The 11238-nt window shown below is 45.4% G+C and overlaps 2 protein-coding genes across 8 annotated transcripts in view; one reads left to right on the plus strand and one right to left on the minus strand.

The window, feature by feature from the left end:
* LOC124234365 (SET domain-containing protein 4-like) overlaps positions 1–11238 on the plus strand; it is a 124312-nt gene that overhangs the window by 86575 nt on the left and 26499 nt on the right. The window contains exon 1 of one of the 7 annotated variants that reach the window (XM_046651716.1): positions 8628–8737. The exons of the other annotated variants lie outside the window; for them this stretch is intronic. The gene's annotated coding sequence lies outside the window, so the exon portion shown is untranslated. Of the gene's footprint in view, positions 1–8627; positions 8738–11238 lie in introns of those variants that run through there. 7 annotated transcript variants of the gene reach the window in all.
* LOC124234369 (carbonyl reductase [NADPH] 1) lies at positions 3032–8575 on the minus strand. The gene is made up of 3 exons (XM_046651726.1): positions 8117–8575; positions 7489–7596; positions 3032–3587 (listed from the first exon to the last, which is right to left on the minus strand). Exons 1-3 carry the CDS (start codon positions 8403–8405, stop codon positions 3151–3153), a joined length of 834 nt encoding a protein of 277 aa, XP_046507682.1. The 5' UTR covers positions 8406–8575; the 3' UTR covers positions 3032–3150.

An 11238-nucleotide genomic window follows, 5' to 3' on the forward strand; every position in this document is an offset into this window, starting at 1 on the left:
ATTTCTGTGAAAAATGTTGTTGGAACTTTGATAGGGACTGCGTTGAATCTATAGATTGCTTTAGGAAGTATGGACATTTTAACGACGCTAATTCTTCCAACCCAAGAGCATGGAATATCTTTCCATTTCTTTCTGTCTTCTTTGATTTCTTTCAACAATGGTTTACAGTTTTCAGTATACAGATCATGAAAGGAGCTTTGGCAGCTGCTGGAGCAGCCCCTCTGGCTGTCCCAGGTGCTCCATGAAGTCCAGCCAAGGGAGAAAACCTGGATTTGAATTGGCGTGAAGCCCCGCCAACTAAGCATCGGTCCTTGGCCATCTGGCATCCCTGAGTCTTTCTCCAACCCTCCACTTTCCCAATTGGTACAGGCGTGGTGTATGACTTGGGAGTGTCTGATCAAGCCCAGGGGGTCTCAGTGAGGACCACCCATAGATCCCATCTGGGATGCCAAGTTGTTACCAGAAGTTCAGTCTCTGAACCCGGTGCCAATCCAAATAACGAGAACAGAGTATTGAATGGAAAGGAAAGGCTTTACTTTCTTGGCCAGGAAGAGGGAGCAAAGCAACAGCTAGTGCCTTAAGAATAGCTTGCTCCCCATTAGGAAGTGGGTAGAGGTTGTTAAAGGTTGGGAATGTGTCTGCTTGTACAGAGGGGGCACATAGCCTTGTTGGCTGGTGTTTGTTGGCTGGCGTTTTCCCAGCTGTCCACATTTGGCCTTGTGAGGCTATTTGCCGGGTGAGATGAGATAATCCACAGACGGATGTCCTTGGCTGTTTGTCTCCATGGTGGATTCTGGTACCAGGAAGCCGAGAAGTTGGGCCTGAGAAGAAGCTTTCGTTTCTTGATATTCTCTGGACATTTGGTTCCCTGTAATAGACTTCAAGGACCTGTGATTATTTACAAGTTTAATGGGAGCCCAGCGTGAGGCCATCTGGGCTTTTAACAATGTGTAACTTCCATTTGGTTGTAAAGCTCATGGAGTCAGAGGTTAAAAAAATAAATATTTACATATGAGTGTAACTTAAGCAGGGAACAGGGATGTGTGCTTTTGGTTTTAACCTCATATATGCTAGCTTCAACATAGGGGAACACATGTGAGGGCTGGTATTAATTAAGAGCATGTAACATACATAGATCTCCTTGCTTTCTCAAGAGAAACTCAAGAGAGAGAATTAGAGAATTAGGTCCTGTGATTAGACTCTCAGTGTGGGCAGGGTGCCTTGCTGTGGGCTTCCCAGTGAGCCCCCAAGTGGGAAGGAATGTTTTATGAAGCTCTTACTGTGTGCCAAGCCGTTGACTGCAATGTTGTATTAAATGGCTACATAATCCCCATTTGCTAAAAGTGTTCAGAGTTTGATGATTTTGTCCAAGGTCACAGAAAATAAGTGGCATACAGAATTAGGTATTATTTTTAAGGTCCTAAGGAAAAAAGCATCCCTGTAACTTCAAATATATATTTCCAAACAGTTGAGATGCTATCATGTTAATCTAGATATTGCTGTCTCACGGTGTCGGTTTGCAAAAAAAAAATAAAAAGGAGCAAATAAACTGCCCTGTTGAAGGGAGAAACCTGTAAACTTTAGTTTTATTTTACTTTATTTTTAATTTTTGCTGAGGAATAGTCACCCTGAGCTAACATCAAAGCAAATGTTTCTCTATTTTTTAGTATGTGGGCCACCAGCACAGCATGGCTGCTAATAGAGGAGTGTAGGTCCCCATCCAGGAGTCAGGCCCGGGGCTGCGGAAGTGGAGCTAGCTGAACTTAACCACTAGGGCACCAGGCCTGGCCCAAACTTCACTTTTACAATAAGAGCCCTACTGTTGCTTTCAGGAGACATCCCTTTTCATTTCTGTCAACCTGAAAATCACTAGTGAAGAATGAAGAATAATCATGAGAGCATGCAGTCTTTACAACATGCAGTGCTTCTGTGAAGGGAGGGCCTGTGGAGGAGGGTCACTGGGGCCACTGGGAGGCAGGCTCAGTGTTGGGCAGGAAGCAGCTCATCACAGCCCTGGGTGGTGTTAGGTCCCAGTGACAGGGACTCAAGATGGAAGACACTTTGCACTTTTATTGTGTTTTAACCTTTTCACCTGGATCAGGACACTGGATCTTCACAGCAATCCTACACCCCTTGTCCTCATTTTACAGGTGGAGAAACTGAGACACAGTAAGATGTGGTTTTGCTCAGGGTCACACAGTAAGGTGGCAGAGCCAGGATTTTTCGTTTCCAGATGTTTGTCCTGAAAGCTTTCAAACAGAAAAGCTGAAAGACTAGTATAGTAAACACCTATGTGTCTAACAGACTAGGTTGAATAATTATGAATATTTTACTATGTTTTTGTGTTCATCTTCTGTATGTTTTGCTGAAACATGTTCATGTTGCAGACCTCATGACACTTCCTTCCTGAATAAATTATGCATTCATATTGAAGAGATTTGACAATAGTTCTCTCATATCCATGGACACCCAATTCATATTCAATTTCCCTCACTGTCTCAGATTCTCTTATGGATGGGTCTTAAGTGCCCACTCATACTTCACTCTTTGCAATTGTGTTTTTCTAATGAGTTTGGTGTTATAGTCACCACACCAGATATCCTTCCTTCATGGTGTTCTCCATGTTGTACTAGAGGCTGGTAAACTAAAGCCCGCAGGCCAAACCCTGCCAACTCATTGGCTTATGTATTGTCTATGGCTCCTTTCATGCTACCTCAGCAGATCTGAGTAGTTCCAACAAAGATCGTGTGGCCTGCAAAGCTGAAACTATGTACTTACTTACTGTTTCTATGTTTGTTGACCCCTGGGTTATACTGTCCTTCCTTGACCTAACATTTAGGTCTATTCAATTTCTGAGCTGGTCGGCATGTAAATAATCTGCAAAATGGAAATTTATAAAGATTCAAATTTATAAATATTCATCTAATGATTTTCACTCATTGTCGTTGATTCTACTTTTTCTCCCCTATATCACAGAAGAAGTTACAAAACACTTCACAGAATTTATAGCCAAGTTAAATAGAGTACGTGATAGGGATATTTTGATTCCTCTTCTTTATTTGGGACATGGATAATTTCACAGTGAAAATGTCTTTTTGGTAAAATCAAGGCACGTAATACACTGAGGCCCGCAGAAGCTGTGAGTTGAGCTCACCATTGTTTGACTTTCTTCTCCACTACAAACTCCCCATGAGGCCCCTCAGCATCCGATGGCAAAAGAGCCAAGTATACCGGGGTCTCTGCTCCTTCTTCTGGGCTTTTTGGGGCACGTGGACCAGCCATGTCAGTTCTCACCCACCCTGGGCAGCAGGCATTCAGGAGGATCTTGTCCCCTCTCCTCTGCTCACTCAGCTTCCTGGCATGGATTCTGGACAGGACTGTGACGCCGATTTTCGTGACTCCATATGTGGTATTAGGCCAGCCCTCCTTCTGGTGCACTCCATTCTTTGTATCTTCCACGAACTTGTTCATGAGCCCCACCAGCTCCTCTTCTGTGATGGTCTCACTTCTAAACTTCTCCTGAAGTTTTGGGCTGCAGTTGTGAAGGGCACTGAGACTCACAGTGCTAGACACATTCACCACTCTGCCTAAAATCCAACAGAAATCGTTATGTAGAAAAGGATGCACAAGAATGATGAATACCAACTTCGCTGGGATTTTGGACCAGAAAACTTCCATTTGCAAGACAATTACCAGTTTGCCCTGAGCATTAATTAAGACTGCCTCCATGAGTGAAGGACATGATACAATCTTGAACTTATTTTACCCAGAATGTCTAAGATGATGTCAGAGAAATTTTCTAATGGAGAGGGTAGCACCCAGAAGTTCCATAAGAAAATGACAATGGTTTACATAGGAACATGCTAGGAGGAATGTAAGGAGGTACTCATCATACCAAAGGCTGCCTTTGGGACCACTGGAGGATGAATGTCACTTGACAATGCTCTATGACCATGTCTCTCTGGACCAACAAAGAGCTGAAAGGTTGATGGATGGCAGATCCTAGGTGAATGGACAGCATCTGCTTTGAAAGGCTGCCACTCTGATCGAGGAAGGGAACAACAAATCAGCTCAGGGGTCTGAACTGCATGGGGTTTTCTCTCTGTTTGGATTCTTATCAACTCAGGAGCAGTAACTAATGTCCAACAATATGCTGACAGACAGGGGCCGTGGGAAACTGAACAACAGAAGGGATGTGCATATAGGGCAGAGCCCTATGGAAGTCCCTACAGGAATTAGAGGTAAGTTAAAGTAGGACATGTCAGTGAATGTCCATCAGAAGAACCACTTCCAGGTCTGGCAGGCTAGTGGAACCAGCAAGTGGGCATCCTGGTATGCTTCTTTGAAGTGGCCAGCTTGGTCCATGAGATAGGTGGGCATGGGGAGCTGCAGCCTTGCAGCAATGGGATAATTGTTGACGTGACTCTTACACCCTGTGAAGCACAGAAGGCAAAGGACATTCTCTGGCAGCAAGAGAGACAATGACTGCAGGTGGTTATGCGAAAGATTCCCCAAGGGGAAGGCCCTGCACACAGCTGCTAAGTAGAATTAGGTAGTACTCCTGGGAGGCTACAAATGGGTCCTCACGAAAGGAGACATTATTTCTGGACCAGGCTTTGCGTACCCGACATAGATGTCAATGTTCAAGCAGTATAGCAGGAGTGGAACAGAAGATACCGCACCATTTGGGCTGGTAAGTTACACTTCTGCAGACCAAGCAACGCACTTTTATCCCTGGAGTAGTAGCTTTGATAGAGAATTGGAATGGGCAGTTGAAATGGTGGTTGTCTCAAACATGAGGAGAGAAAGGTATGAAGAGCTGGCTTACACACATTCGTGAGCATGTGCTCACACCCAACATGAGGGGGCCAAGGGAGATGCCCCACACGATAGATTCTTTTCTTCTGCTGGGGGATCTTGGGAGGAAGGGCTGGGGGAGGATGCTGGGGTGACTATATGATTCTACTCCACATCACCTCCACTTTCTTTTTTCCTACCTGATACAGTACTCCTGACACCAGGGCTACAACTGCAGATATGGGAAGCAGGAATAATTCCTAAGCAAGAACCCGTACCTACAGGTTTAAACCTTCATGTCAGAAGTCCCAAGGGCCTGATGGAGTGGAATGTGCCTTCGCCATTATGGCAAAAGTGGAGTGACAGCAAATGCAGCTGTATTGCCTAGTGGCCGAGACAGCCCACGAGGTCTGGACCTATGCAACCCAACCCTACCTGATATGAATGGGAGTGGACTGAAGGGAAGGCACATGTTAGACTAGCTGCCTTCGCTGCAGGCGATCAGGATCAGCACAGTGGCTGAACTTGACAGCTCTTTGAAAGGTGAAAAACTTTGGGTAAAAGTCAATGATAAGGAAGAAAAGGAAGCATGGTGGCCTAGGCTAAAGGAATGAATAAATGGGTTATGCAACAAGAGAAATCCCATATTACATTGGTGTCTCGAGAGGCTCAGAGCAAGAGACGGTATCGTCTCTTAGCTCCATCATACCAGATGCCGGAAAATGTGAAGCCACATGTTGCTAAGACCATTCCTGCTTTCGGGACACGACAAGGTCGAGGAGAAGCATGAGAACCTGAGTGGCCTCGGCTCTGCGAGCCAGGGTCATGTGATACGGTGATGAACTGAACCAATGTTAACGACTGAGTGGGACTCTAGCAATGTGCCAGCATCTCTCGATTCTTATCTCTCAGGTTCCATGTACCACCATACTGTGATATGGTGTAACAGTGCCCTCGTTGGTAATATTCAACTAGCACACATAATGAAGAACTGAATTTAGCTAACCACGAGCTATAATTAACCATCAGTTAAATGAATTAGAGAAGGAGCCCGTTAGACTGAGGTGGCTCTAATGCCATGGTGGCCTATCAAGCAAACCAAAATCTAAGCCTGTAAATGACTCAAGGTTACAAAAACGAAACCTAAGGACCACCCATCAGCAATGGCCAACTGGTCTGGAAGCTATAGCCAATCAATAATCTCCTTCCTTTGCTCCAGCCTTTTTTCTACAAAAGTGGTGGGGTACTCCTAAGCACTTCCCATTTGTTCCTTCTCCACTCGAATAGATTTTTTCTCAAATAAATGCTTAAATTTTTAATATGCCTTAGTTTATCTCTTAACAATACTAAATGATCTATACAAATACTATGCTAAATAAGGTATAAACAGCAGTTGATCAGTGGAAGAATCAAATTACTATAAACCCACAAACGTGCATGTAGTGGTTTTAGGGGATGGATTATCTGTTCCTTTAAATCTATTCCTACCCCACAATGGCGCCTGCAAATGTCAGGCATATTTCTGACACAATTGCTGTATGTGTTATATAAATGCTCTAGTAAATGTAGATCCTCAATGATCCTTTGCTGGAAGAGAGCCTTGGCAAAGGACCAGGGTGTGGCCTATGAAAGTAAAGGATTAAGCTTGGCCAAAGAAAGATTTGGCCCTGAACCCAGGGCTGCTGGAAGGTAATCTTTACACAATTGGAATGTCCTGCCTGATACAGCGTGTCATTGTTTACTCAGGGGGTCTAGGGTCAGGCTACAGAATAGATGCTAACGGGGTAATTATGGTGCTACTTTGGGCTACCTGCTATCAGCTGGACTTCTGGAGGTGCTGGCAAGTAAGGTCAGCAGAGAGTGGTGGGCCAGGTCATGTGACAAACCCCAACAAAAATACCAAATACTAGGCAGGATAAGCTTCTCCGGTTGGCAATAGTCCATGTGTATTGTCACATATCACCGCCTGGAGAAAACATGCTGTTTGCAGGACTCCCCTGGGAGAGGAGAACTGGAAGCTCCATGCCTGGTCTTTCCTGGACCCTGGGCTATGAGACTTTTCCCATTGCTGATTTAATTGGTCTCCATTTTTGATAAGACACTATAATTTTGAGTATCATGGGCTCTGTTGAGTTCTGAGTCCTAGTGAATTTCTGAAACTGAGGGTGGTCATCGGGACCTGCTGAACTTGTAAAGACCAAATGATATTTATCTCACATATGTACAGTGGGTTTAGCATCTAAAACCCCATAAATATAATACACTATATAAGACACAGAAAAAGATGTGGGAGGATAACAAATTGAAGGCTGCGAAGGCTCCTCTAGCCTGAATAGGATCACTCAGAGAGGGAGAGGGAGGAGGAAGGAGCCGGGATGGAATCCTCAGGGAATTCCAACGTGTGAGGGGCACAGAGCAGGTAAAGGGCTTCTCTGAGGAGACTTTTGAACAAAGACCTGAAGGATGAGAAAGAGTCAGCTGTGCAATGACCAGCGAGACAGACAGCACTGATGACCACTGGACAAGTGTGTGCAGAGCCTGAAGCACAAGGATGCCTGGCCCAGTGGAGACACAACAAGGAGTCAGTGTAGCAGAGCAGGGCGAGGTAGCAGGGGCTTGCAGATGAGAGCAGAGGCAGGCAGGGCAGATCATGCCAGAACCAGCATGGCTTGGGCTCCTCATCGGACTCACCATGGGGTTTTATGAGAGGCAGTAGCTCCGTGCAGACATCTCGGGTACCAAAAAAGTTTGTTTTCATTGTCACTTCTGCTTGAATAGGAAACGGAGTGGGGTCCCCAGCTTTCAGAGGAAGAAGGAAGGTAGAGTTAATAAATGGTAGCCATGTGGTAAAAACCCATAGAATTATATTTTTTAAAGCGTGCAAAAGAAATTGGGTGAATTTTGTGTAAAACTGGCAGGTAGTTAACAGTTGTACCGATGACAATTTCCTAGTTTGACAATGTACCAACCGGGTCCACACATGGGATCTCTGTGTACAAGTTTGTGCAATTTTCTTAATTATTTTAAAATAGCTTAAAAAGTCCCCCTATTTCCCTGAAATTCAATCAGAGAAAAACTGCGTGACACCCTGGAAAAGATCCCCAGGCGTCCCAGCCAAAGAAATACAAAGGTCCCTCTGGCTGGAAGGCAGTCCAGTTCCAGGTGCACTCTGCTGTAGCCGCACCCCTGTCCCCACCCCTCCTCCTTCCCCAGGCAGCCATCCTGGACTCCAAAGGCAGGGGAGCCCCACCGCAGGGATGCTCCCATGGATCTGGCCACCCAGGCAGAACGCCTCTCCTGCGAGCACCGGGCTCCTTACTCTTGAAGGCGATGCCCGCGTTGTTGACCAGCACGTCGAGGCCCCCGTACTCCTTTTTCAAGAAGTCGCGCAGGGCGCGGATGCTCTGCAGGTCGTTGATGTCCAGCTGGTGGAAGCGCGGGCTCAGGCCCTCCGCCTGCAGCTGCTGCACGGCCGCCTGGCCCCTCGCCGCGTCCCTCGCCGTGAGCACCACGTCCCCTGAGAACTGCCGGCACAGGTCGCGCGCGATGGCGAAGCCGATGCCCTTGTTGGCCCCGGTCACCAGCGCCACACGCCTGCTGGACAACATGGCTGGGTGGGGGACCGCGGGGCGCTGGTGCGGAGAGCGGTTCTGTCTCCCAAGTACAAACGGCTCCGCGCGGCCGCTGCGCGCACTTAAGAAGCCTGACGTCTCCAAGGGCGCTGGTTGCGCGCTAGCAGGACGCGCGCCCCCAGCCGCCTGGCTCGGCGCGCAAGCGCAGGCCTCGCCCCCTCATGGCTTGGTCCCTGGGAACCTCATGGGGCGCAGCGACTGCAAAGCAGTAGGGCTCGCCACTTTGCGAAACTGGCTCGCAGAAGATTTAAGGCCGATTGCTGTTATAGGCTGCCTGCCTGGCAGAGAGAACCATTCTGATAGGCCGCGTGAGTACATTTCAACTGAAACCGTAGCTCTGGTTCTCCAAGAGTCTTTCTCTTGTGTTCCCCCGACTATTTCAACTCTTCCAGGTTGTGCTTGAAGAAATGGGGCATTTGCAGACTTTTTTTTTTTTTTTTTTCCTGGCGTTTTCAGAAATACCGCGTGAACTGAAATCTTTGGATCTAGAGATGTGGAATAAGGTGGGAAGACGTGACAAGGGGATTTAGTGTGTGTTGATTTCTCCCCTAAGTATGGAAGCAAAGCTCCTGGCTTATCCTTGGCTGATTTTCACCCCGCAGTGGGGAGCGTTTACGAAATCATGACAGGGTTACCTCCCTACACACCTGCAGGGTCATCGACTTGGCTGTATCCAGGTCCTGCAGTGTAAACGTGCTCCGGGGTGTTGCAGCCCTTTCTCACACTCAGAATAACTCGTCAGGATGCATCTTATTATCTTCATTTTAATGTGAAGAAGTGGATCCTCAGAAAGTTCATAAAGTAGTTCAGTGGTGGGAAATGAGTTTTCTTCCTTACTATTTCCTACTAACAGCAGAGGAATAGCCGACTATAGGGTCGAATTTCACTTCTGAGCTGGCTGTTGAGGCAGCCACTTCCCACAAGTGGCCATTTAAATGTAAATTTAATGAAAATAATACAATTTAAAATTCAGTTCTTTAGTTGCACTAGCCACATTTCAGTGCTCAACAGTCACACGTGCTGGTGGGCACTGTATTGTACAGACACCTACACGATGTTCCCTTCACAGCACAAAGTTCTGGTGAACAGGGGTGCTTTAGATAGATGCCAATTATGTTGCCATTTCAAGGTAGGTTTCCAATCAGTTGCAACACACAAAATTAATAATAAGGGAAAGAGGTTTGCTTTTTTATTCTCTTAAATATTTTTTGAGGTAATTGCAGATTCACATGCAGTAGTAAGAGGTAAGATAGAGATTCCTTACACTTGACCCAGTTTTCCTCAGTGGTAACATTTTGCAGAACTCCAGTACAATATCACACTCAGAATACTGACATCAAAACAATCCACCAATCATGTCCAGATTTCCTCATTTCACTTGTACTTATTTGTATGTGTGTATTTGGATCCATACAATCTTATCACAAGTGTAGGTTTGTGTATCCACCACTACAGTCAAGATATACAACATTTCCATCAGCACAAGGATCCCTCCTGTGCTCTTTTAAAACCAAACATACCTCTCTCTTGCTCCCACCCTCCCCTCCCTCAGCCCTGTCCACCAGTAATCTGTTCTCCATTTCTAAAATTGTCTTGTTTCAAAAATGTTTCGTAGCTGGAGTGGTACTTTATAACCATTTGGGATTTTTTTTTTTCATTCAGGATGAAGAGCTTTGTTTTGGATTTTCTCCCTTATCCAAGTGTATGCTTGGTCTGTCATTTGCTGGCCTCTCTGCACACCCCTAGCCTCATTTACTTTCTTCTATGTCGGGGGTGAGCCAGTGCTGGAAGGATGTGGGATGGACTAAATCCACTGAGGGTCACTCAGCGATCCAACATGACATGTAGGGAAATCTGGTCATGGTGAGGGGCCTGCTATTTCAAAAGGCCAATTCTAAGAGGGCCGTGAATCAGGATGTTCAGCCTGATTTATCCTTGTAGTACTGGTACCAACACAAGAAGTGACAAGTCAGTGGGGCAGGATGCTCCAGAAAATATAATCCATAAACATCATGTAGTATGAGAATGTAGTGTATGATAAAAGTGGCATTAACAATTAACAGGGGAAAGAAAGAATTACTCCAGAAAATGGTAGTGGGGAAAGGGGGCAATCATTGAAAAGGAAAAAAAGAGATCCTCACCTTCCAGGGTACACCAATTAATTTATAAAGAGAAAGAAAAAGAGCTTTCTCACTTTTTAAATTTATGGGTTTATAAATGAAAGTATAAAACAAGTATAAGAAAATACAAGTAAAATTTCTATTTTTCAGTATGGGCAAAGGGGTTTGTCAGCATAAGAACAGGGAAGAATCACAAAGGAAAGGACTGAAAGATTTGAGTATGGGAAAGTTTTAGAAAGTTTGTTTTGGAGAAGCATGCTAATGTAAAGCCAGTGAATTAAGATCTTGAATTAAGATTTTGTATATTTTTTCTCTGTCAAACTTGGGTCTTGATCCTGGTGGTGTGTTTGTGAGCCTCCCACCCTTCCTCATACACAGCACCTTGTCTGGGTTCTGAACAACGTGAGAAGGAAAATAAGAAAGTAAAGGTGGAGGCCCCGGATCTCTGTTAGGACTCTAATGGCTAATGTGGAAGGTATTCCTTGGTTGTGAGAGTCAAGTCTGAGATCATCCTGGCTGCTATATGGAGAAAGAATTTTATCACATCTGTTAACTTGTGGAATAAACGCACATCTTTACCACCCACTGCTTCAAAACAGTTATTTTATTTGTCCTAAGGTACACAGTTCCATGGTGTCTATTAACATAATAGATGTTGGAAAACAGTATTAAATTCTAAGTTAAATTCT

The sequence above is a fragment of the Equus quagga genome, unplaced genomic scaffold (genome assembly GCF_021613505.1).
Source record: "Equus quagga isolate Etosha38 unplaced genomic scaffold, UCLA_HA_Equagga_1.0 73442_RagTag, whole genome shotgun sequence".
Taxonomy (NCBI): domain Eukaryota; kingdom Metazoa; phylum Chordata; class Mammalia; order Perissodactyla; family Equidae; genus Equus; species Equus quagga.

What these genes read in the sequence shown, in the direction of transcription:
- LOC124234369 (XM_046651726.1), bottom strand. Translation starts at nt 8,405, where the DNA reads ATGTTGTCCAGCAGGCGTGTGGCGCTGGTGACCGGGGCCAACAAGGGC. An exon ending in CGCGGGCATCGCCTTCAAGA is followed by an intron (nt 7,597 to 8,116) that starts GTAAGGAGCCCG and finishes TTCCTCTGAAAG; the next exon opens with CTGGGGACCCCACTCCGTTT. An exon ending in GCCTCTCATAAAACCCCATG is followed by an intron (nt 3,588 to 7,488) that starts GTGAGTCCGATG and finishes GTTGGATTTTAG; the next exon opens with GCAGAGTGGTGAATGTGTCT.